The following is a 23,412-nucleotide window of genomic DNA, read 5'->3' as shown; positions in this document are numbered from 1 at the left end:
GGGGAACCAGGCAGGGGTGTCCTCTCTCTCCTCTTCGATATGGCCATTGAGCCTCTTGCTATACAGATTCGACATCAATTGCAAGGGATTAAAATAAAAAAAAAAGAACTGCAAATCGCATTATACGCAGATGACGTATTGGTATATATATCGGATACAGCTAGAAACATCCCTAAACTTCTTGAAATTGTGGAGCAGTTTGGCTCATTTTCTGGCTATAAGGTGAACATCTTAAAGTCTGAGTTATGCTGGCTTAAACAAACTAAAGACTCTTGTCAAAATATTCCGTTTTCTATAGTTCAGAATGCATTCAGATACTTAGGTATCTTGGATCTCTCCTAATCCTAATGCCTGGTATGACTTAAATATTGCACCCGTTCTAAATAAAGTTAAACAAGCTTTTAAAAACTGGCAGAATCTCCCTCTGTCTCTATCAGGACGAATAGCACTTTATAAAATGTCTCTGTTACCTAAAACCTTATATGTCCTCCAGAACACTCCACTTGTCTTGAAAATAAAAGATATACTATCTTTTAACTCCGCTCTTCACTCTCATCTGGCAGAACAGGAAACCAAGGATCTCACTGTCTAAGTTAGTGCTTCCCGTAGAATTTGGGGGACTCTCTTTACCAGATATTAGGCTATACAATGCAGTGTTTCAGGCCAGAGTAGCTATGGATTGGCTAGCTAACTCTAATTATGTAACAAGTTTTGATCTGGAAAGTAACATAGCCTCTCCATGCTCCCTGATAGCCTTATTACACTGTAATAATAATATACTACCGCCTGAAATAAAAAAGATAAAATCTATCTATAATCCAATTCAGATGTGGAAGAAGCTATGTTCTTTGTTACACATTGAATTTAGGATCTCAAGGTATTTACCACTTTCAAACAACCCACAATTTCAACCTGGGATACAATCTGCTCTCTTCACCAAGTGGAAATCGCTCGGTCTTATAAATATTTCTCAGCTGTTAGACTTCGAAAGAAGGTGCATTAAAACATTTAACTCTCTTAAAGAGGAATATCACCTAACAAAATTTTTTATGCTTATCTCCAAGCGAGACACTATGCTCTTCAATTAACAAATGACTTTGGCTGGGATTGGTCTTTAGGTCTCCTTGAAAACTGGCTTACGTTAGTTAAAAGTGGTATAACTTCGATATCATACATCTATCAAAAACTTATCTCACTTAAAGGTCCAGATATAATAGAAAAGTTGCAGGCCAAGTGGGCAGCAGCTCTACCGGAAACTTCATTGCAGGCAAATGTTGTAACCTCATCATGTCAAGCAGTCTTGCGAGCTATTCTCTCTGCCTCATGGCGTGAGGCACATGTAAAATTGCTCCACATGACATATTTTACTCCAGAAAAAGGGACTAAATGCCGAAATCCCAGCTTTAACAAATGCCCAAAATGTTCATATATATCGGCTAGCCTTATTCATATGTTTTGGCATTGTCCAAAAATTAGAAACTTTTGGCTAAAGATACAGTACTGGTTAAGAAACATGGTGGGTGTCCCCTCCTTGATATTATCTCCTCCAAACATAATCTTTCCTCTCACAGATCTAGGCCTGCCTCAGGATAAACTCAAAACAGTCACCTTGGTAATACTTGCGGTTAGATATTTAATCTTGAAAAAATGGAAGCTGAAAGCAACCCCGAGTATTTCAGAGGTAAAAAATTGTTTAAAAAAGCAATGCATTATCGAACAAATTGATACCGATCTACATAGTGACATAGACGTGAAGAGTTTCTTCTCTAAGTGGTCGAATTTTATTAAAGCTTTATCCCCTAGCGAGATTGAATACTTAATATATCCATTCAAAGATACGGAACTGGTCCTTTTGGGATTATGGTGACCCTCCTCAGCCAAAAGCTATAGTCATGGAGGGGGAGGGAGAATAGAGAAATAATTTCTTTTTTTTTTTTTTTTTTTGTGTTTATTTAAATTTATGAGTGTTCAATTGGGTTTGTTTTTTTTATTTAAAATTAGAAAAATCCCAACTAGATGTACAAATACTTCATATAAGGGAATTAGTAATTTGGTATGTGAAATGTGAAATTTTCAATTTAAAATTGTCTTGCTTTGCAATATATTATGTTTTACCTGGCCCTGCGAGGCATAAGAGGTTGAATTTATTTGATTGTACACCTTGTTGGCTATAAATAAATAATTAAAAAAAAAAAATGCATGCTCTATCTGAATCGCAAAAGAAAAAATTTGGGTTCAGTGTCCCTTTAAGCGACCATTTCACTTTGCACTCTAGTGTGAACTGATAAAGTCCACTAGACACATCATAGTGTAAAAACATTTTCTCAGCTGTTCTAATACAGATAGGGTAAAAGCAAAGTCTCAACCTAAGAGAGTTGCAAGGAGTGACAACACATGGCGCTAAAAAGCGATTAAATGACACTGCAACACAAGCCGCCATAACTACAGCCTAGCTGTCAACATGAGAAACTGGCACCGCCATTTTTAACATAAAAGCGCATTCGAAAGAAAACATTTTTTCCTCATACTGCCTTTCTGAAAACCGTTATGCTATTGCTCAGTTACCAATAAGCATACGGACAAAAACTCATGTAAAGAGTAGCTATACACTTTTCGGTCTGCGCTGTCGTCCTGTGAGGTATACAGTCGAGTTAAGGCCCTACAGAGTGGAATAGACAAATGGCGCCAATCTATTCTCAGCTGCGTAACTATCTGCCGTTCACGCAGAGAAAAGTTACATACTGAGAAAAGATCGCTAAATAGGAAAATACATTATCAAAATAAGGTGGATAAAACAGTAACGGCTGCTTTCCACGCCAATAAAGGCTCTACAAGGAGGGATATGTATAAATGAACCCACACTAGGAGTATAGCATAAAACACCCCTAAAACAAAATTTCCGAGATCACACGCTCCATTTCCTCACATAACATGGAATGCATAACAGTCAGCGGCAGTGTCCTGTCATATTATAGCCGGAGGTGCCACTGCTGCAAAAGAGGAACAGAAAGAAAAATGTAATGGAGGTAATTGTAGATACTCCATAATAAGTATCCCCACATAATAAAAAGGCTGACTCTAATGGGGGAACCGGATCCTGCTAAGGAGATGCCGGATAGATAAAAGCTCCTCTTTAATCACCGATATCCCCAGCCGGGGATATAACCAAGTTTCCAGATCCATATTATAGGGCAATGGATGTGCCAGCTGGTCACCGTTAAATGTCCACCCTGTCTCTGATGACAGTAACACTTATCTGCCAAGGGAAGGATTTAAATAAGAAATATAAAAGGACTTACCCTCCAGGGTCTTCTGCTGTGGAGCAGAAAACAGCACCTCCAGGTGTAGCCAGCTTCATCAGCTCACTGACAGGGACCTGGGTAGAAAAGAAAAAACAGAGTAACCAACCCTGGTTTTCTAATTAGGGGTAGCATACTTATTGGAAGGTAAGCAAAGACTGCCTCGCCGTCTTCCAACTGCTAAAAGCCACCATTACTCTTACTAAAGAGATGACATGGACACAGCATAGCCCCAATCCTTGCTTGCAGGGAAAAGTACTTGTAAAAGGATTAAATATCTTCAGACACCTTCTTCGCACATCCTCCCTTGACAGAGGCAAAGAGAATGACTGGGGGTTATGGGTAAGGGAAATGACACTTAACAGTTTTGCTGGGGTGCTCTTTGCCGCCTCCTTCTGGCCTGAAGTGAAAAACAAAATTTATGCTTACCTGATAAATGTATTTCTCTTGTGGTGTATCCAGTCCACGGATCATCCATTACTTGTGGGATATTCTCCTTCCCAACAGGAAGCTGCAAGAGGATCATCCACAGCAGAGCTGTCTATATAGCTCCTCCCCTAACTGCCACCTCCAGTCATTCAACCGAAGACAAGCAAGAGAAAGGAGAAACTATAGGGTGCAGTGGTGACTGTAGTTTAAAAATAAATAAAAAACACCTGCCTTAAAATGACAGGGCGGGCCATGGACTGGATACACCACAAGAGAAATAAATTTATCAGGTAAGAATAAATTTTGTTTTCTCTTGTAAGGTGTATCCAGTCCACGGATCATCCATTACTTGTGGGATACCAATACCAAAGCTATATGACACGGATGAAGGGAGGGACAAGGCAGGAGCTTAAACGGAAGGCACCACTGCCTGTAAGACCTTTCTCCCAAAAATAGCCTCCGAAGAAGCAAAAGTATCAAATTTGTAGAATTTAGAAAAAGTATGAAGCGAAGACCAAGTCGCCGCCTTACAAATCTGTTCAACAGAAGCCTCATTCTTAAAAGCCCATGTGGAAGCTAACGCTCTAGTAGAATGAGCTGTAATTCTTTCAGGAGGCTGCTGGCCAGCAGTCTCATAAGCTAAGCGGATTATACTTCTTAGCCAAAAAGAAAGAGAAGTTGCCGAAGTCTTTTGGCCTCTCCTCTGTCCAGAGTAGACAACAAACAATGCAGATGTTTGACGAAAATCTTTAGTAGCTTGTAAATAAAACTTTAAAGCACGAACCACGTCAAGATTGTGTAATAGACGTTCCTTCTTTGAAGAAGGATTAGGACACAGTGATGGAACAACAATCTCCTGATTGATATTCTTATTAGATACCACCTTAGGTAGAAAACCAGGTTTGGTACGTAACACTACCTTATCTACGTGGAAAACGAGATAAGGGGAATCACATTGTAAAGCAGATAACTCCGAAACTCTTCGAGCCGAGGAGATAGCTACTAAAAACAGAACTTTCCAAGATAAGAGCTTAATATCTATGGAATGCAAAGGTTCAAACGGAACCCCTTGAAGAACTTTAAGAACTAAATTTAAACTCCATGGCGGAGCAACAGGTTTAAACACAGGCTTGATTCTAACCAAAGCCTGACAGAACGCCTGAACATCTGGAACCTCAGCCAGACGTTTGTGCAAAAGAATAGACAGAGCAGAAATCTGTCCCTTTAAGGAACTAGCTGACAAACCCTTCTCCAATCCTTCTTGTAAAAAGGATAATATCCTAGGAATCCTGACTTTACTCCATGAGTAACCCTTGGATTCACACCAATGAAGATATTTACACCATATCTTATGATAGATTTTCCTGGTTACAGGCTTTCGCGCCTGTATTAAGGTATCAATGACCGACTCGGAGAAACCACGCTTTGATAAAATCAAGCGTTCAATCTCCAAGCAGTCAGACGCAGAGAAATTAGATTTGGATGGTTGAAAGGACCCTGAAGTAGAAGGTCCTGTCTCAGCGGCAGAGTCCATGGTGGAAAGGTTGACATGTCCACCAGATCTGCATACCAAGTCCTGCGTGGCCACGCAGGTGCTATCAAAATCACCGAAGCTCTCTCCTGCTTGATCTTGGCAATCAGACGAGGGAGCAGAGGAAACGGTAGAAACACATAAGCCAGGTTGAAGGACCAAGGCGCTGCTAGAGCATCTATCGGTGCTGCCTTGGGATCCCTGGACCTGGATCCGTAACAAGGAAGCTTGGCGTTCTGACGAGACGCCATGAGATCCAGTTCTGGTTTGCCCCAAAGTTGAATCAACTGCGCAAACACCTCCGGATGGAGTTCCCACTCCCACGGATGAAAAAGTCTGTCGACTTAGAAAATGCGCCTCCCAGTTCTCTACTCCTGGGATATGGATAGCTGATAGAAGGCAAGAGTGAACCTCTGCCCATAGAATTATTTTTGAAACCTCCAACATTGCTAGGGAACTCCTTGTTCCCCCTTGATGGTTGATGTAGGCTACAGTCGTGATATTGTCTGACTGAAATCTGATGAACCTGACTGCAGCAAGCTGAGGCCAAGCCTGAAGAGCATTGAATATCGCTCTTAATTCCAGAATGTTTATCGGAAGAAGTGCCTCCTCCTGAGTCCATGAGCCTTCAGGGAGTTCCAGACTGCACCCCAGCCCAAAAGGCTGGCATCTGTCGTTACTATTGTCCAATCTGGCCTGCGGAAGGTCATACCCTTGGACAGATTGACCCGAGATAGCCACCAGAGAAGAGAATCCCTGGTCTCTTGATCCAGATTTAGTAGAGGGGACAAATCTGTGTAATCCCCATTCCACTGACTGAGCATGCAGAGTTGCAGCGGTCTGAGATGTAGGTGGGCAAACGGCACTATGTCCATTGCCGCTACCATTAAGACGATTACTTCCATACACTGAGCCACTGAAGGGCGAGAAGTAGAATAAAGAACACGGCAGAAATTTAGAAGTTTTGACAAACTGGCCTCTGTCAGGTAAATCTTCATTTCTACAGAATCTATTAGAGTTCCTAGGAAGGAAACTCTTGTGAGAGGGGAAAGAGAACTCTTTTCTTCTTAGTTCACTTTCCACCAATGAGACCTCAAGAATGCCAGAACAATGTCCGTATGGGACTTGGCCATTTGAAAAATCGACGCCTGTATCAGAATGTCGTCTAGGTAAGGGGCTACTGCTATAGCCCGCGGCCTTAGGACCGACAGGAGTGACCCCAGAACCTTCGTAAAGATTCTTGGTGCCGTAGCTAACCCAAAGGGAAGAGCCACAAACTGGTAATGCCTGTCTAGGAAGGCGAACCTGAGAAACCGTTGATGATCTCTGTGTATCGGAATATGAAGATAAGCATCCTTTAAGTCCACGGTAGTCATATATTGACCCTCCTGGATCATAGGTAGGATTGTTTCGAATAGTCTCCATCTTGAAGGATGGGACCCTGAGAAATTTGTTTAGGATCTTGAGATCTAAGATTGGTCTGAAGGTTCCCTCTTTCTTGGGAACTACAAACAGATTTGAATAGAAGCCTTGCCCCTGTTCCTCCTTTGGAACTGGGTGGATCACTCCCATAACTAGGAGGTCTTGAACACAATGTAAGAATGCCTCTATCTTTATCTGGTTTGCAGATAATTGTGAGAGATGAAATCTTCCTTTTGGGGAAGAAGCTTTGAAGTCCAGAAGATATCCCTAGGACACAATTTCCAACACCCAGGGATCCTGGACATCCGTTGCCGGATCGGGGGCTGATCTTTCATGCTGTCTTAGAGGCAGCAGCAGGTTTTTTGGCCTGCTTTCCTTTGTTCCAAGCCTGGTTAGGTCTCCAGACCGGCTTGGACTGGGCAAAATTTCCCTCTTGTTTTGTATTAGAGGAAGTTGAAGCTGCGCCACTCTTGAAGTTTCGAAAGGCACGAAAATTAGTCTGTTTGGTCCTTAATTTGTTGGACCTATCCTGAGGAAGGGCGTGACCTTTTCCTCCAGTAATATCAGAAATGATCTCCTTCAGTCCAGGCCCGAATAGGGTCTGCCCCTTGAAGGGAATGTTGAGAAGCTTAGACTTTGAAGTAACGTCAGCTGACCAGGATTTAAGCCATAACGCCCTACGCGCCTGAATAGCAAAACCTGAGTTCTTAGCCGTTAGTTTGGTTAAATGAACAACGGCGTCAGAAACAAATGAATTGGCTAGCTTAAGAGATTTTAGCTTGTCAAGGATATCATCCAATGGGGTTTCTACCTGTAGAGCCTCTTCTAGAGACTCAAACCAGAAGGCCGCAGCAGCAGTGACAGGGGCAATGTATGCAAGGGGCTGGAGAATAAAACCTTGTTGAATTAACATTTTCTTAAGGTAACCCTCTAATTTTTCATCCATTGGATCTAGAAAAGCACAACTGTCCTCGACGGGGATAGTTGTACGCTTAGCTAGGGTAGAGACTGCTCCCTCCACCTTAGGGACCGTTTGCCACAAGTCCCGTGTAGCGGCATCTATGGGAAAAATCTTTTTAAAAACAGGAGAGGGAGAGAACGGTACACCTGGTCTATCCCATTCCTTAGTAATAATTTCTGAAAACCTCTTAGGTATTGAAAAAACATCAGTGTAAACAGGCACTGCATAGTATTTATCCAATCTACACAATTTCTCTGGGACTATAATGGCGTCACAGTCATCCAGAGTTGCTAAAACCTCCCTGAGCAACACGCGGAGGTGTTCAAGCTTAAATTTAAATGTAGACATATCAGAATCAGGTTGAAGTGTCTTCCCTGAGTCAGAAAAATCACCCACAGATAGAAGCTCTCCTGCCTCAGCTTCTGCAATTTGTGAGGGTATATCAGACATAGCTACTAAAGCGTCAGAGAGCTCTGTAATTTTCTTAGCCCCAGAGCTGTCTCGCTTTCCTTGTAAACCTGGCAGTTTGGACAATACCGCTGTAAGGGTATGATCCATAACTGCCGCCATGTCTTGTAAGGTAAACGCTATGGGCGCGCTAGATGTACTTGGCGTCCCTTGAGCGGGAGTTATAGGTTCTGACACGTGGGGAGAGTTAGTCGGCATAACTTCCCCCTTGTCAATTTCCTCTGGTGATAAATCTTTTAAAGCCAGAATATGGTCTTTATAACTTATAGTAAGATCAGTGCATTTGGTACACATTCTAAGAGGGGGATCCACAATGGCTTCTAAACATAATGAACAAGGAGTTTCCTCTATGTCAGACATGTTTAACAGACTAGTAATGAGACCAGCAAGCTTTGAAAACACTTTAATGTGAAAAAGCAGAATATAAAAAACGGTACTGTGCCTTTAAGGGAAAAAAAAAAAATCACATAAACTGCAAAACAGTGAAAAAACAGAATTTAGGCTTACCTGATAAATTACTTTCTCTTGTGATGTATCCAGTCCACGGATTCATCCTTTACTTGTGGGATATTCTTCCTAACAGGAAGTGGCAAAGAGAGCACACATCAGAGCTGTCCATATAGCTCCCCCTCTAGCTCCACCCCCCAGTCATTCGACCGGAGGTTAGGAAGAAAAAAGGAGAAACCATAGGGTGCAGTGGTGACTGTAGTTTAAACAAAAAAATCTACCTGACTTAATAGCCAGGGCACCACAAGAGAAAGTAATTTATCAGGTAAGCATAAATTCTGTTTTCTCATGTAAGGTGTATCCAGTCCACAGATTCATCCTTTACTTGTGGGATACCAATACCAAAGCTTTAGGACACGGATGAAGGGAGGGAACAAGACAGGTACCTTAAACGGAAGGCACCACTGCTTGTAAAACCTTTCTCCCAAAAATAGCCTCCGAAGAAGCAAAAGTATCGAATTTGTAAAATTTGGAAAAAATATGCAGCGAAGACCAAGTCGCTGCCTTACAAATCTGTTCAACAGAAGCCTCATTTTTAAAAGCCCATGTGGAAGCCACTGCTCTGGTAGAGTGAGCAGTAATTGTTTCAGGAGGCTGCTGGCCAGCAGTCTCATAGGCCAAACGGATGATGCTTTTCAGCCAAAAGGAAAGAGAGGTAGCAGTCGCCTTCTGACCTCTCCTCTTACCAGAATAGATAACAAACAATGAAGTTGTTTGTCTGAAATCCTTAGTTGCTTGTAAATAGAACTTTAAAGCACGAACCACATCAAGATTGTGTAACAGACGTTCCTTCTTCGAAGAAGGATTAGGACACAGAGAAGGAACAACAATTTCATGATTAATATTCTTATTAGACACAACTTTAGGAAGAAAACCGGGTTTGGTACGCAAAACTACCTTATCTGCGTGGAACACCAAGTAAGGTGAGTCACACTGCAAAGCAGATAACTCAAACTCTTCAAGCAGAAGAGATAGCTACCAAAAACAAAACTTTCCAAGATAAAAGTTTAATATCTATGGAATGTAAAGGTTCAAACGGAACCCCTTGCAGAACTGAAAGAACTAAATTCAGACTCCATGGCGGAGCCACAGGTCTATAAACAGGCTTGATCCTGACTAAACGCTTGAACGTCTGGTACCTCTGCCAGACGTTTGTGTAAAAGAATAGACAAAGCAGATATCTGTCCTTTTAAGGAACTAGCTGATAATCCTTTCTCCAATCCTTTTTGGAGAAAGGACAATATCCTAGGAATCCTAATCTTACTCCATGAGTAACCCTTGGATTCGCACCAACAAAGATTTTCGCAAAATCTTACGGTAGATTTTCCTGGTGACAGGCTTTCTAGCCTGAATCAGGGTATTGATAACCGACTCAGAGAAACCACGCTTAGATAGAATTAGGCGTTCAATCTCCAAGCAGTCAGACGCAGAGAAATTAGATTTGGATGTTTGAAAGGACCTTGAAGTAGAAGGTCCTGCCTCATTGGCAGAGTCCATGGTGGAACGGATGACATTTCCACTAGGTCTGCATACCAAGTCCTGCGTGGCCACGCAGGCGCTATTAGAATCACAGACGCCCTCTCCTGCTTGATTCTGGCAACCAGACGAGGAAGGAGAGGAAACGGTGGAGACACATAGGCCAGATTGGAGGACCAAGACGCTGCTAGAGTATCTATCAACACCGCCAGGGGATCCCGGGACCTGGACCCGTAAAGAGGAAGTTTCGCATTCTGACGGGACGCCATCAGATCCAATTCTGGAGTGCCCCATAGCTGAGTCAGCTGGTCAAATACCTCCGGGTGGAGTTCCCACTCCCCCGGATGAAAAGTCTGACGACTTAAAAAATCTGCTTCCCAGTTGTCTACTCCTGGGATGTGAATTGCTGAGGTGGCAAGAGTGATCCTCTACCCACCTGATTATTTTGGTTACTTCCATCATTGCTAGGGGACTCCTCGTTCCCCCTTGATGGTTGATGTAAGCTACAGTCGTGATGCTGTCCGACTGAAATCTGATGAATTTGGCCGCAGCTAGCTGAGGCCATGCCTGAAGAGCGTTGAATATCGCCCTCAGTTCCAGAATGTTTATCGGGAGAAGAGCTTCTTCCCGAGACCATAAGCCCTGAGGTTTCAGGGAGTCCCAGACAGCACCCCAGCCCAACAGACTGGCGTCTGTCGTTACGATGATCCACTCTGGTCTGCGGAAACACATTCCCTGAGACAGGTGATCCTGAGACAACCACCAGCCAAGAGAATCTCTGGTCCCCTGGTCCAAATGTATTTGAGGAGACAAATCTGCATAATCCCCATTACACTGTTTGAGCATGCATAGTTGCAGTGGTCTGAGGTGTATCCGTGCAAAAGGGACTATGTCCATTGCCGCTACCATTAGTCCGATTGTCTCCATGCACTGAGCTACAGACGGCCGAGGAATGGAATGAAGAGCTCGGCAAGTAGTTAGGAGTTTTAACTTTCTGACCTCCATCAGAAATATTTTCATTTCTACCGAGTCTATTAGTGTTCCTAGGAAGGAAACTCTTGTGAGGGGGGAGAGAGAACTCTTTTTGATGCTCACTTTCCACCCGTGAGACCTCAGAAAGGCCACTACGATTTCCGTGTGAGACTTGGCTCTTTGGAAAGTTGACGCCTAAATTAAGATGTCGTCTAGATAAGGCGCCACTGCTATGCCCCGCGGTCTTAGCACCGCCAGGAGGGACCCTAGCACCTTTGTGAAAATTCTGGGAGCAGTGGCCAACCCGAAATCGAGAGCCACAAACTGAAAATGCTTGTCCAAGGCAAACCTGAGAAACTGGTGATGATCTTTATGGATAGGAATGTGTAGATACGCATCCTTTAGATCCACGGTAGTCATATATTGACCCTCCTGGATCATTGGTAAGATTGTCCGAATGGTCTCAATCTTAAATGATGGGACTCTGAGGAATTTGTTTAGAATTTTGAGATCCAGGATTGGTCTGAAAGTTCCTTCTTTTTTGGGAACCACAAACAGGTTTGAGTAAAATCCCAGCCCTTGTTCCGCAATTGGAACTGGGTGGATCACTCCCATTGGATGTAGGTTTTCTACACAGCGTAAGAACGCCTCTTTGTCGTGTCTGTAGACAGACGAGAAATATGGAACCTTCCCCTTGGAGGGGAGTCCTTGAATTCTAGAAGATATCCCTGGGATACAATCTCTAAGGCCCAGGGATCGTGTACGTCCCTTGCCCAGGCCTGAGCGAAGAGAGAGTCTGCCCCCTACTAGATCCGGTCCCTGATCGGGGGCTACCCCTTCATGCTGTCTTGGAGGCAGCTGCAGTCTTCTTGGCCTGTTTACCCTTGTTCCAGCCCTGGTAAGGTTTCCAGGCTGCCCTGGGTTGTGAAGTGTTACCCTCTTGCTTTGCAGCAGGGGAGGATGAAGCGAGACCGCTCCTGAAATTTCGAAAGGAACGAAAATTATTTTGTTTGTTCTTTGTCTTAAAGGACTTGTCCTGAGGGAGAGCATGGCCTTTTCCCCCAGTGATTTCTGAGATAATCTCTTTCAAACAGGCTTAGAAATCACATTAATCAAGCAAAAACACACTTTGCAAAAAAACGTTACTGTGCCGTTAAGAAATAAAAAAGGCACACAATTTTCCAAAACAGTGATAAATGCACCAAACTTTCTGAAATTTTCACAGTATGTACCTAAGGCATTGGTAAGATTGCACAACTAGCAAAAAAATAACAGACCGGTTAAAACAAATTTAGCACCTTGCCACAGCTCTGCTGTGGCCCTACCTTCCCTCAGGAGTCGGATTTATGGGGAAAAAAGCTTCTTATGGGTCCTCAAACTGTAGCAGGAGCCACCATGTGAACACAGCCTGAAGATCTAGTCAATCTAAATGCGCATCTGAGGCGCGAAAATAGGCCCCTCCCACCTTACTCCGGTGCTGTGAGGCCTAAAGAAACACTCCTAGGAGTTATAAAATTAGCCATGTGGGTAACAACCCCTGAAAGAAACCCAAAGGGACCTTCTAAGTGTCTCAAAAACAATGTTTATAAGTAAAAACCGTTTGCCATAAAAAAGTGTCAACCCATAAAAAAGTGTCAACCAGCATAAATTAGCCCTGTTATGTAAGCTTGTAATTCCATACTTAGTCTCTGAATAAAGCTTACCCTTCCCTCATGGGGATCTTATCAGTCCTTTTCTAGCATTATCACAGTCTTGTCTAGAAATAAATGACTGAACATACCTTATTGCAGCCTAATCTACAAACCGTTCCCCCCAACTGAAGTTTTCTTGTACTCCTCAGTCCTGTGCGGGAACAGCAGTGGATTTTAGTTACAACATGCTAAAATCATCTTCCTCTCTGCAGCAATCTTCATCCTTTTCTGCTGGAGAGTAAATAGTACAAACCGGTACCATTTAAAAATAACAAACTTTTGCTTGTAGAACAAAAACTACAAATCTAACACCACATTCACTTTACCCTTCCGAGAGAGACCCTATTGCTTAGAGCCGGCAAAGAGAATGACTGGGGGGTGGAGCTAGAGGGGGAGCTATATGGACAGCTCTGCTGTGTGCTCTCTTTGCCACTTCCTGTTAGGAAGGAGAATATCCCACAAGTAAAGGATGAATCCGTGGACTGGATACACCTTACAAGAGAAAAGCAGTTAACTATGAAATTTTTACAGTGTATATACTAGACTAAAATAGCATTGCACCCACTTGCAAATGGATGATTAACCCCTCAGGCTAAAAAATAAAGCAAAAAAACGATAAAGCCGTTATAACAGTCACAAGCAAACTGCCACAGCTCTACTGTGGCTCCTACCTTCCCATAAAACGACTTTTGTAGTCACAAAAACACTTTACAGAGGTCCAATATGTCAGGGGACTCCTTCAGGGAAGCTGGATGTCTCAGAATGTAAAAATAACTGCGCAATTAGAGCGCGAAAATAGGCCCCTCCCACCATGCACTCAAAGTCAGAGGGCCTTAAAAACTACTCCTAAGAGTAAAATAACAGCCATGTGGAAAACTAGGCCCCCAAATAAATATTTATCACCCTTAGTAAAAAACGTTCTTTATAAATCTTGTAAACGTTTAACATACTAAGCCATAAGAGAAAGGAACATGAATATTACCCTTTACTGAAAGCATGATGCCAGTCGTTTATTAAATCACTGCAATCAGGCTTACCTTAAATATATCAGGCACTGTCAGCATTTTCTAGACTTCTTATCTCTCTAGAAAAAAATATACTGAACATACCTCAGGGCAGTTAATTCTGCCAGCCGTTCCCCCAGCTGAAGTTTTCCCATACTCTTCAGTTATGTGTGAGAACAGCAGTGGATCTTAGTTACAACCTGCTAAGATCATCGAAAACCTCAGGCAAAACTCTTCTTCTAATTTCTGCCTGAGGTAAAAACAGTACAACGCCGGTACCATTTAAAAATAAACTTTTGATTGAAGATAAACTACACTAAGTCACCACATATCTCTAGCTACTTCCCTTTCGAGAGCTGCAAGAGAATGACTGGAGGTGGCAGCTAGGGGAGGAGCTATATAGACAGCTTTGCTGTGGTTGATCCTCTTGCAGCTTCCTGTTGGGAAGGAGAATATCCCACAAGTAATGGATGATCCGTGGACTGGATACACCTTACAAGAGAAATCCAACTAGTAATTGGAATGATTTTGTGGACTCTCCATGCCATAGGAAAGAAACACTACAAAGATCACAGACCATCTTATAGAAGTCAAAACAGTAATTTAATTTCTTTAGACATTAAAATTATTTTAAAATATTTTTACAACAAAAGGAAAATGTTAGATTAATTGTATTAATCAGATTCCTTTTTAAATAGGAGCATTAAACTCCATTGTATTCCTCATACAATTTTTATTGATACATAAATAAATAATTTTTTAAAATCTTTGCAATGCAGTTTCATAGTTCATTTTGCCTGCTTTTTCTGTAATTTAACTCTATTTTAGCATTTCCAATACCCCGCTAAAGTGCATTATCTGGAATGCAGACACTCTAACATGCTGCCCAGGAACTGGCCGATATGTGCAGCAGCGCGTTTATATCGGTTTCTAACTGCCTACAGTAACGTAAGTCAGATAAACATCCAAGACGCATTTCAAAGGGTGTGTCCTGAGACTACAAAGCAGTGGAACCTTTTCTAACAAAATCCATTAAAAATATTAATTTTCTTTGCAGACCTAATGCAATGCAGTGAAATTTTCTGCTGCAAAATTAAATAAAAAGCTAACTTTAATATCCCTTTAATATACACAAATTGAAAATGTCATAAAAACAAACATTTTATCGCTGATCATGTAAAAAACAAACAAACAAAAAAATCACAAAAAAAACAGCTGTGGGAAAAAATAAAGTTATCAGCGTCAATAATGAAATAATTCACCTGTTCATCAGTGATTGTGAGATAGGACTTGACAGTGTCCAACACTGGAAACTTGGAAGCAGCTCCCTCTCCTGGTGCTGGCTGCTGACTGTACAAGTTGAACAGGATTGGAAGGAAGTTCTTAGAAAAGCGGCTTACTTCAGCTTTGTCAGCTTCTATAGCAGGAAGAAAAAACACACATGTCGAGGATTATGCTAAATGAGCAACAAATCATTCTATTCCGCATAACCTTTAATCCCAAAGAATTAAAGCAAGAAAGGGATTTGAATAAATTCTGCTTTGATTACCACCTCAGCTAAAGCTTATAAAGGGAAAAAACATATTTATGCTTTGATTACCAACTTAGCTAAAGCTTATAAAGGGAAAAAACATATTTATGCTAAAATGACAACCTACTGTTCATTGGTCTATAGGAAATAGTTTGAAAAGAAATTGTGATGATAGAGCTATAGGACAAAAGGAAATACGCAAGAACATAAATGACGCAGGAAATATGTTGCGCCAATGCAAAATATCTGTACCCAGAACAATACTGCTGAGATAATGTTTAATCTGCAATAATATCACCAGCTCAAAAGTTACATGGTTAAACTTTTGGTTGCCAGAGAAAAAGCTGCAACATGTTGCAATCAAGGAGAAAGCACAACTTGCTTCACCCACATTATTTTCAGCAATATTCATAGTGGCAATGATGCTAAGCTGCTCGTTTTTATTCTTTTCTTGATACAACCAGGGATTAACAGAACAGAATAAGGACCATGGCAAGGTTTCTACAGGGCACCAAATCAGTTGAAGGATGATTGCTTGATGCAGTTCTAATTTAGTAAGTATACGAGACTTTGTGCTCTCTCTGGTGATGGATATGCGTCCAGGAACATTATCAAGTATATAAAAACATTTTGAAATAGTTTAAAACTTTATTTGCATGAAACAAGCATTAAGCTAATACTGTTTAGTTTGATTCTGAAACTAAACAAATGCATGTGTGCATATATCTTGTCTGAGATAGAAGCTCATTTGCTGATCAGGAAGACTGCCACAGCTATATTAGTGAACACATATAGCATAACCCCTTAACAACCAGCAACATACCCTGTACATCTCTGTACGTCTTTCTAAATGGCTTGTTTAGAAAAATCAAGTTTAGTAAAGACCGTAGCTCCCTTGAGGCGGTCAAAGAGTTCTGTAATGAGCGGAATAGGGTAAGCATTCTTAATGGTAAGACGATTAAGACCCCTATAAATCGATGCATGGTCTTAACTCGCCACCCTTTTTTTTCACAAAGAAGAAGCCAGTCCCTGCAGGAGAGCAGGATATGCGGATTATCCCCCGCGACAGAGCATCGGCAACATACTCCTCCATAGCACAATTCTCCGCAACAGACAGAATGTAAACCCGGCCCAAGGAGGAATGGCTCCGGGTTGCAGGTCTATGGCACAATGGTAAGACCGGTGAGGAGGCAACGTACCGGCACGCACCTTGTCAAAAATGTCTAGGAACTCTCGGTACTCCTCTGGCAAATGAGATAACGAAGAAGTGCACAAGACTAACTGTTTTCTGAAGACAAGTGGAAATACATTGCGGAGACCACGACAAAATTTCGGACCTATGCCAGTCGAGACTGGGATTGTGCTTTTGGAGCCAGCGATAACCCAGAACAACCGGAAAATGTGGAGAGTTTATCACCTGGAACTGGAGGGTTTCAAAATGGAGAGCCCCAACCGCCATGGATAACGGAGCAGTTTCGTGAGTAACGAGTGCGGGCTGAAGGGACCTGCCATCAATGGTCTCAATAGCAAGCGGAATGGACCGAGGTAAAACAGGAATGGAGTGCTTTGATACAAAAGCACTGTCAATGAAATAGCCCGCATCGGAGTCAACAAGAGCCTGGGTGACTATGGAGGAGTCCACCCAGGAAAGGACAACCGTAACCAAAGGTTTCTCCTTTAGCGGTTCCGGGGACGAGGACAAACCACCTAAGGTCTGCCCCGACAGGACCTTAGGTGTGAGCGTTTCCCGGCCGTATAGGACAAGACTTCAAAAGGTGGCCCTGTAACCCAAAATAGAGGCAGAGCCCCTCCCTCCTCCTAAAGGCCCTCTCCGCCGCGGAGAGACGTGTGAATCCCAAATGCATTGGCTCAGCAGTACCTGGTGACTCGGGCCAGGAAGCATGGGAGGAGAGGGAGGCATGGGTGGGAACGAAAACGTAGGAGACAACGGAATAGGAGGCTTCCGCAAGCAATCCTTGAAAGAGCTGTGTCAGAGTAACGAGATGAGAAATCCCACCATATAGCTCTGTCAGAGGGAAAAGCCTGTGGTACCATCTCAAAGTAAATGCCCACCTGGTTCAAAAACCCTCTGCACTGATTAGGATTGCCTCCATAACGCTGAGGTAGAGGTGCAGAAGCGTACATGCTCCTGGTAGAACTAGGTGCAGCAGCGGAAACAGGAGCAGCCATAACGTGCAGGACACTTTGGTCCAAATGTGCAGTGCGAGTCAGCAGGGTTTGCAGGGCTAGTGCAAATTGATCCAAGCAGTGATCCTGTTCATCCATCCTGGAAATTATGGCAGGTAAATGAGGATTATTAGCACCATCAGGATTCATGGCCCTTGCATAATGTCAGGGTGCCAGGAAACAGACTGAGACAAGAAGTGCAAAAATAATCACACCTTTATTAAAAGCAAAACATAATAAAAAGTCCACAAGTCAAATAAGCCAGGAATCAAAACCAGAGCTGGTAGTCAGACGAGCCGAGTAAGGAGCCAAAGCGAATAGTCAGACAAGACGGAATCAGGAACAAGGAGAACAGCAGAGTCAGGAACAAGCCAGGGATCAGGAACCAGGAGGGACGTCAGACAGCCAGGTAATACACAGGAGCTCTCACAAACAGGTCTGAGACAACGCAAGGGCAAAGCATACTGAACAGAGGCCCTTTAAATAATAAGTGATGACATCACAATTCTGAGACTGCATCCTGTCTCACACGGATGATGTACACCAGTCTGGCCATAAAAGGAAGTGCAGGAAATGAGCAGCATCACACAGTATGCACCAGAGTCAGCAAAAGAGTCGAGTAAAATGGCTGCCAGCAGCACATGGCAAACCAAGCAGGAAAAAACCCTGACACTAATTTACTACTGCACGGGATGCAAACAAGACAAAAAATGAAAAATTACAAAAATTAAACTATTATTTCACGATTACTTGTGTATAACTGTGTTTAGCCCCTGCAAATGCGTTTTAAACATATAGTTAAAAGGGAAACTCAAGTCAAAATTAAACTTTCATGATTCATAAAGAGCACACAATTTAAAGAATCTTTCTAATTTACATCCATTACCAAATTTTGTATACACACTTTTTTAAGCACCACCTCCTACTGAGCATGTGCACAAGCTCACAGGGTATTACCTATATTGGTCTGTGATTGGCTGACATCTGTCACATGGTACAGTGGGCCAGAAAATGGAAGAAAAAATAAATGTATCCACTTGTTATAATTATGCAATCCTACTGTATTTAGTGGTCCTTTAAAGTGAATTCCAGAGCAGCAACACACTACTATGACAGAACTGAACAAATCTAGGGAGTCAATGACAAGAGGCATGTGTTTAATCACCAGCAAGTTCACAGTAATGCACTGCTGCTTCTTAGCTTACTTAGGTTTGCTTTTCAAAAAAAGCATAACAAGAGAACAAAAGTATTTGATAACAGAAGTAAAATTGAAAAGGGTCTTAAAATGTCATGTTCTATCTATATCATGAAAGTTTGTTTGATTGTTTCCACTTTAAATAAGGACTTTACTAGCTAATCAGTAAATGATAAATTCAAAGCTGACATTTAATAAAATTAAAATATATGTAATTTTTGTTTAGTGATTAGTAATCACTAGATATGAGATAACAAACTACATCAGGTGTTTATTTTGCATTTAAAGTTACAGTATACATCAAAATTGTTATGGTTTAAAAAGATAGATAATTCCTTTACTACCCATTCCACAGCTTTGCACAACCAACATTGTTATGTTAAGATACTTTATAACCTTTAAACCTATACATTTCTTCCTGTTTCTAAGCCACTACAGACAGCTCTTATCACATGCTTTTTTATTAGCTTTTAACAAGAGGAGACGGCTAGTTCATGTGTGCCATATAGATAACATTGTGCTCTCTCCCATGGAGTTGTGCATGATACAGTATTAATTGGCTAAAATGTAAGTCAATAAATAATAGTCATGTGATAAGGGGGCTATCAGACGATGATTAGATACAAGGTAATACGAGGTAAAAAGAAAAATTAATATAACCATATTGACTGTGCAAAACCAGGTAACAAAGATTATCTATTTTTTTTAAATAAAAAAAGAAAATTGGAGTAGACTGTCCCTTTAAGACAGAGGCAGGAACTAGTCAACACAATTACAGCACATTAACAATTCTGAAAACAAAATATAATTGGTAACGAAATCCCAAACCAGTCTCAGTACCTGCTTCGCATCCCTTGCTAATCAGAGTTCGAAGAGCCTGGCACACAGTGAGTCTTATGTCAGGACGGTCACTGATTGCCATTCCCAATGTACGTGCAATACCCTTAAAAGAGGCAGCTGTGTCTGTGGGATTAGTGCAGAACCCAGGTAACATGGTCCAGATCTGAAAAGTAAAAAAAAAAAAAAAGGAACACATATTCAAAACTTTATTTATAAACTGTGTGTGTGTATTGTACAGACAGAATCATTAAGATGAAAACATGTAAACCCAGGTTACACAAGAATAAGGAAAACATTTTCGCCAAACCATAATGTATTAAGAGAAACAAGACCATATTAAGAATCTAAATTGTTTAGTTTTACTAATTACATTTTCTTATTGCTCTAATCTGATCACCAATTCAAAATAACATAAAAATGTAATTAATGTATAATTGGAAATAAAAAAAAAAATCAGAAAACAGAACACAAGACATATTCACATACTTGCCACTGAAGAGTCTCATAGATTTTTGCTTCAAGGTTTCTCCCGTCATTTGCCAATTCACCAGCTAGAAGAGCAACGTGTGAAGAATTAATAGAGCTATATCATGAACAAGTTGACTATGTTTACATGAGCAATGTTTAAAAGGTCACGAAACTTATTTCTTTGTAATCCTTCCAAAATGACAATAAAACGGCCCATCTTGATCTGCAAAATTTGAAATCTAAGTTCTTGGTTCATTCTTCCAGATCTCAGACAACACACAAAAGAAAAGCAGTCACATAAATATGGTTTGTCAAGCAACTGATTTCACAAACATCTCCAAATGTTGGAAATCTGAGTTTATAATTGAAAATTTTTACGTAAAAAAAAAACATCAGAGAAATATGAGATCTGAAAAAATATCAGCCATATTTCCTTATAAAGGAATGGGTGCAGACATGTTGAAACCTAAGTTTCCTTTTATCTATAAAGACTTCTGCTAAAGACAATTAGATACATATATAAAATAGTCAACAAAAATGTGTGGATCTCTTATTAAAGGACAGTCTACTCCAAAATATTTTTAAAAAAAATCTCTTTATTGCCCATGCCCCAGTTTTGCACAACCAACACTGTTATATTAACATACTTTTTACCACTGCGATTACCTTTTATCTAAGCCTCTGCAGACTGCCCCCTCTATCTCATGGCTATTTACAGCATTTTAGCTAAATAGTGATGGTTCCTGCACAACTCCACGGGAGTGAGCACAATGTTACCTACATGGCACACATAAAAGGCTGTCTGTAGTAGCTTAAATACAGGCAGACATTTAGAGGTTTGAACATTATAAATTATTTTGGTTGTGCAAAGCTGTGGATGGATAGTAAAGGAATTATCTTTTTTTAAAATAAACATTTTGGAGTAGACTGTCCCTTTAATCATTTGCACACACACTTTCATTGACTGCTTTATATCTGTCCCAGTTTGTCCCCTGCAGAAGAGGCATGAGAGGAAATATAGATTTTAACAGTGTTCATTACTTTATAGAAGCTTAAGTACTTAATAGAAACTAAAACTTTACACTTATATCTTCAAAATGTAATTAAAACTAATATAAGTTACTATTCTCATGATAAACTTTACCTTTAATAAATCATTTTTAGCATTTAGTTACTGTTTAATGTCCTTTAAAATTACAAATCAGACAACACTAACAAAATTCTTGTACATTTAAAAATTCCAAGAATTGGTGTGAATTAAATTGTTCAATATAGCTTATTAGATTTTTGTAAACTATATTTGCACATCAAATCTACACACAAAAGCCCAAAGGTGGACAGAAGTTCAAAAAGGCTTTACTTCTTATCAGTGTTAAAGGGACGTGAAATCTAAATGTTTTCTTTCATGATTCAGAGCATATAAATTTTAAACAACTTTACAAATAACTTATATTATCACATTTGATTCATTTTCTAAGTATCCTTTGTTGAAGTAATGTAAGTTCACTACTGGAAGCTATCTAAATACATTGGGTGAGCCAATGACAAGTGGCACGTATGTGCAACAACCAATCTGGAGCCAACTCCCAGTATTTCATTGCTCCTAAACCTACCTAGGTATGTATGACTTTCAAAAAAAGATGAGAGCATAATGCAAATTAGATAATAGAAGTACATCCGAAATTTGTTTAAAATTGTATTCTCTATCTGAATCATTAAAGTGTAATAATGACTTTACTGTCCCTTTAACATAACAGATTGCCTGGTCTTCATTGCGAACACATCAATTGCTGCTGAAAAATGAGGAAAATACAACTGGTACAGAATTTTACAACAAAGCCGATTAACTTTCCTACAGAGTTAAATTGATATTAAACTAATCATGTAGCTCCTAACAAAAAACTAAATTATATGCAGTGGGGGGGGGGGGGGGGTGGCACGGGACTCTGCAATGCACTTAAATTTTTATTCTTTTTTTTTTTCTTTTCTATAATTAAATTCGGAAAACTGCCCCTAGAGTAGCTGGAGAGCATTCATGACCAAACCTCCTACAAATATTGCAACCAAAATGAGTGTTTTAAATTTGTTTTAATTATTTTGTATGCAGAGCATTTGGAATGTAGTTATTACTAAAGTGCGTGTATATACAGTTGTGCTCATAAGTGTACATACCCTGGCAGAATTTATGATTTCTTGGCCATTTTTCAGGAATGTGAATGATAACACAACAACTTTTCTTTCACTCATGGTTAGTGTTTGGCTGAATCAATTTATTATCAATCAACTGTGTTAACTCTTTTTAAATCATAATGACAACAGAAACTTCCCAAATGACCCTGAATAAGTTTACATACCCTGGGTGATTTTGGCCTGATAACATGCACACAAGCTGACACAAAGGGGTTTGAATGGCTATTACAGGTAACCATCCTCACCTGTGATCGGTTTGCTTGTAATTAGTGTGTGTGTATAAAAGGTCAATGAGGGGGGCGTGTCTAAGCCGCAGCCGTGACTAGAAGTGTAAAATGGTTGCTCTGCTTACATTCTAAATAATCTTGGGATTATATCAACTATATTACTGCATCTCAACTTATGCTGCTAAACGTCAGCTACTGAACTGTTCTGGACCAAAATTATTTCAACTCTTTTACGTTTTTTGCAACGAGGTGACCTAAATTAAGCTACAACTCAGACTGCGGCCTATGATTCATTTACACCCCCCCCCCTTCCCCCCGGCTTGGTAGATAGCCGGGTGAAATGACTAGAATGTATTTAACCATATTGGAGACCTCATTTGACTGAACGGAGAGGAGGGTTTCTGTGGAAGCAAACTGGTTCCTTTACCACATGACTATAAAATGGAAGCTAAAGTAATAGCCCTCCTGCAGCGGCTGACTCACAAGCTGGAGAGCAACACGCATCCCTCACATGGCATCTGAGAGCGGTATGGAGGGACAAGCACATCTCTTCTATCCCATATTCGGAAATTACAAATCACCTGGTTACGCTAGATGAGAGTCAGGAGGGGGATCAAGTTTGCTTAGGAGAGTCTACCGACAATTGCACTACCAGACATAGATGGATTGGCCCTTTCAGGTATTGCTCTTAAGACAACAGCCCCGGGTAAGTGCACTACCACGGGTTCTCTACTAGAAGAAAAGAGGCTTGTGCTGGGCTCCCTAGAGATACAGCCGGTCAAAGGGGAGTCTGGAGCAGGCCGCAAACTGAAGAGCATGGAGGGTCAGATACAGAGATCTGTGCGAGCTGTAGCAGGATATGCTAAGACTTTCCAGCCCCAATACACTGACCCTAGACTGACAGCACCGGACTATACTGTGGAAGCCTTGTCTAAGGCATGCATTGCTCTGCTCGCACCGGGAGTATTCATCAAGAAAGGCTCAGCGTGTCAAAGGAACATGAACTCTCCCATA

At 41.1% G+C, this 23,412-nt stretch overlaps 1 protein-coding gene across 1 annotated transcript in view; it reads right to left on the bottom strand.

Moving 5' to 3' along the window:
- LOC128640482 (RRP12-like protein) overlaps positions 1–23,412 on the bottom strand; it is a gene marked incomplete at its 3' end in the record, with an annotated part of 160,986 nt that overhangs the window by 73,900 nt on the left and 63,674 nt on the right. Inside the window, 3 exon segments of the mRNA XM_053692960.1 lie at positions 15,023–15,177; positions 19,514–19,676; positions 20,000–20,064. Coding sequence (XP_053548935.1) covers positions 15,023–15,177; positions 19,514–19,676; positions 20,000–20,064 — 383 coding nt within the window.

The sequence above is a fragment of the Bombina bombina genome, chromosome 9, assembly GCF_027579735.1.
Source record: "Bombina bombina isolate aBomBom1 chromosome 9, aBomBom1.pri, whole genome shotgun sequence".
Classification (NCBI taxonomy): Eukaryota; Metazoa; Chordata; class Amphibia; order Anura; family Bombinatoridae; genus Bombina; species Bombina bombina.
The sequence above is the reverse complement of the archived record's forward strand: the minus strand, read 5'-3'. Positions and strand labels throughout refer to the sequence as shown.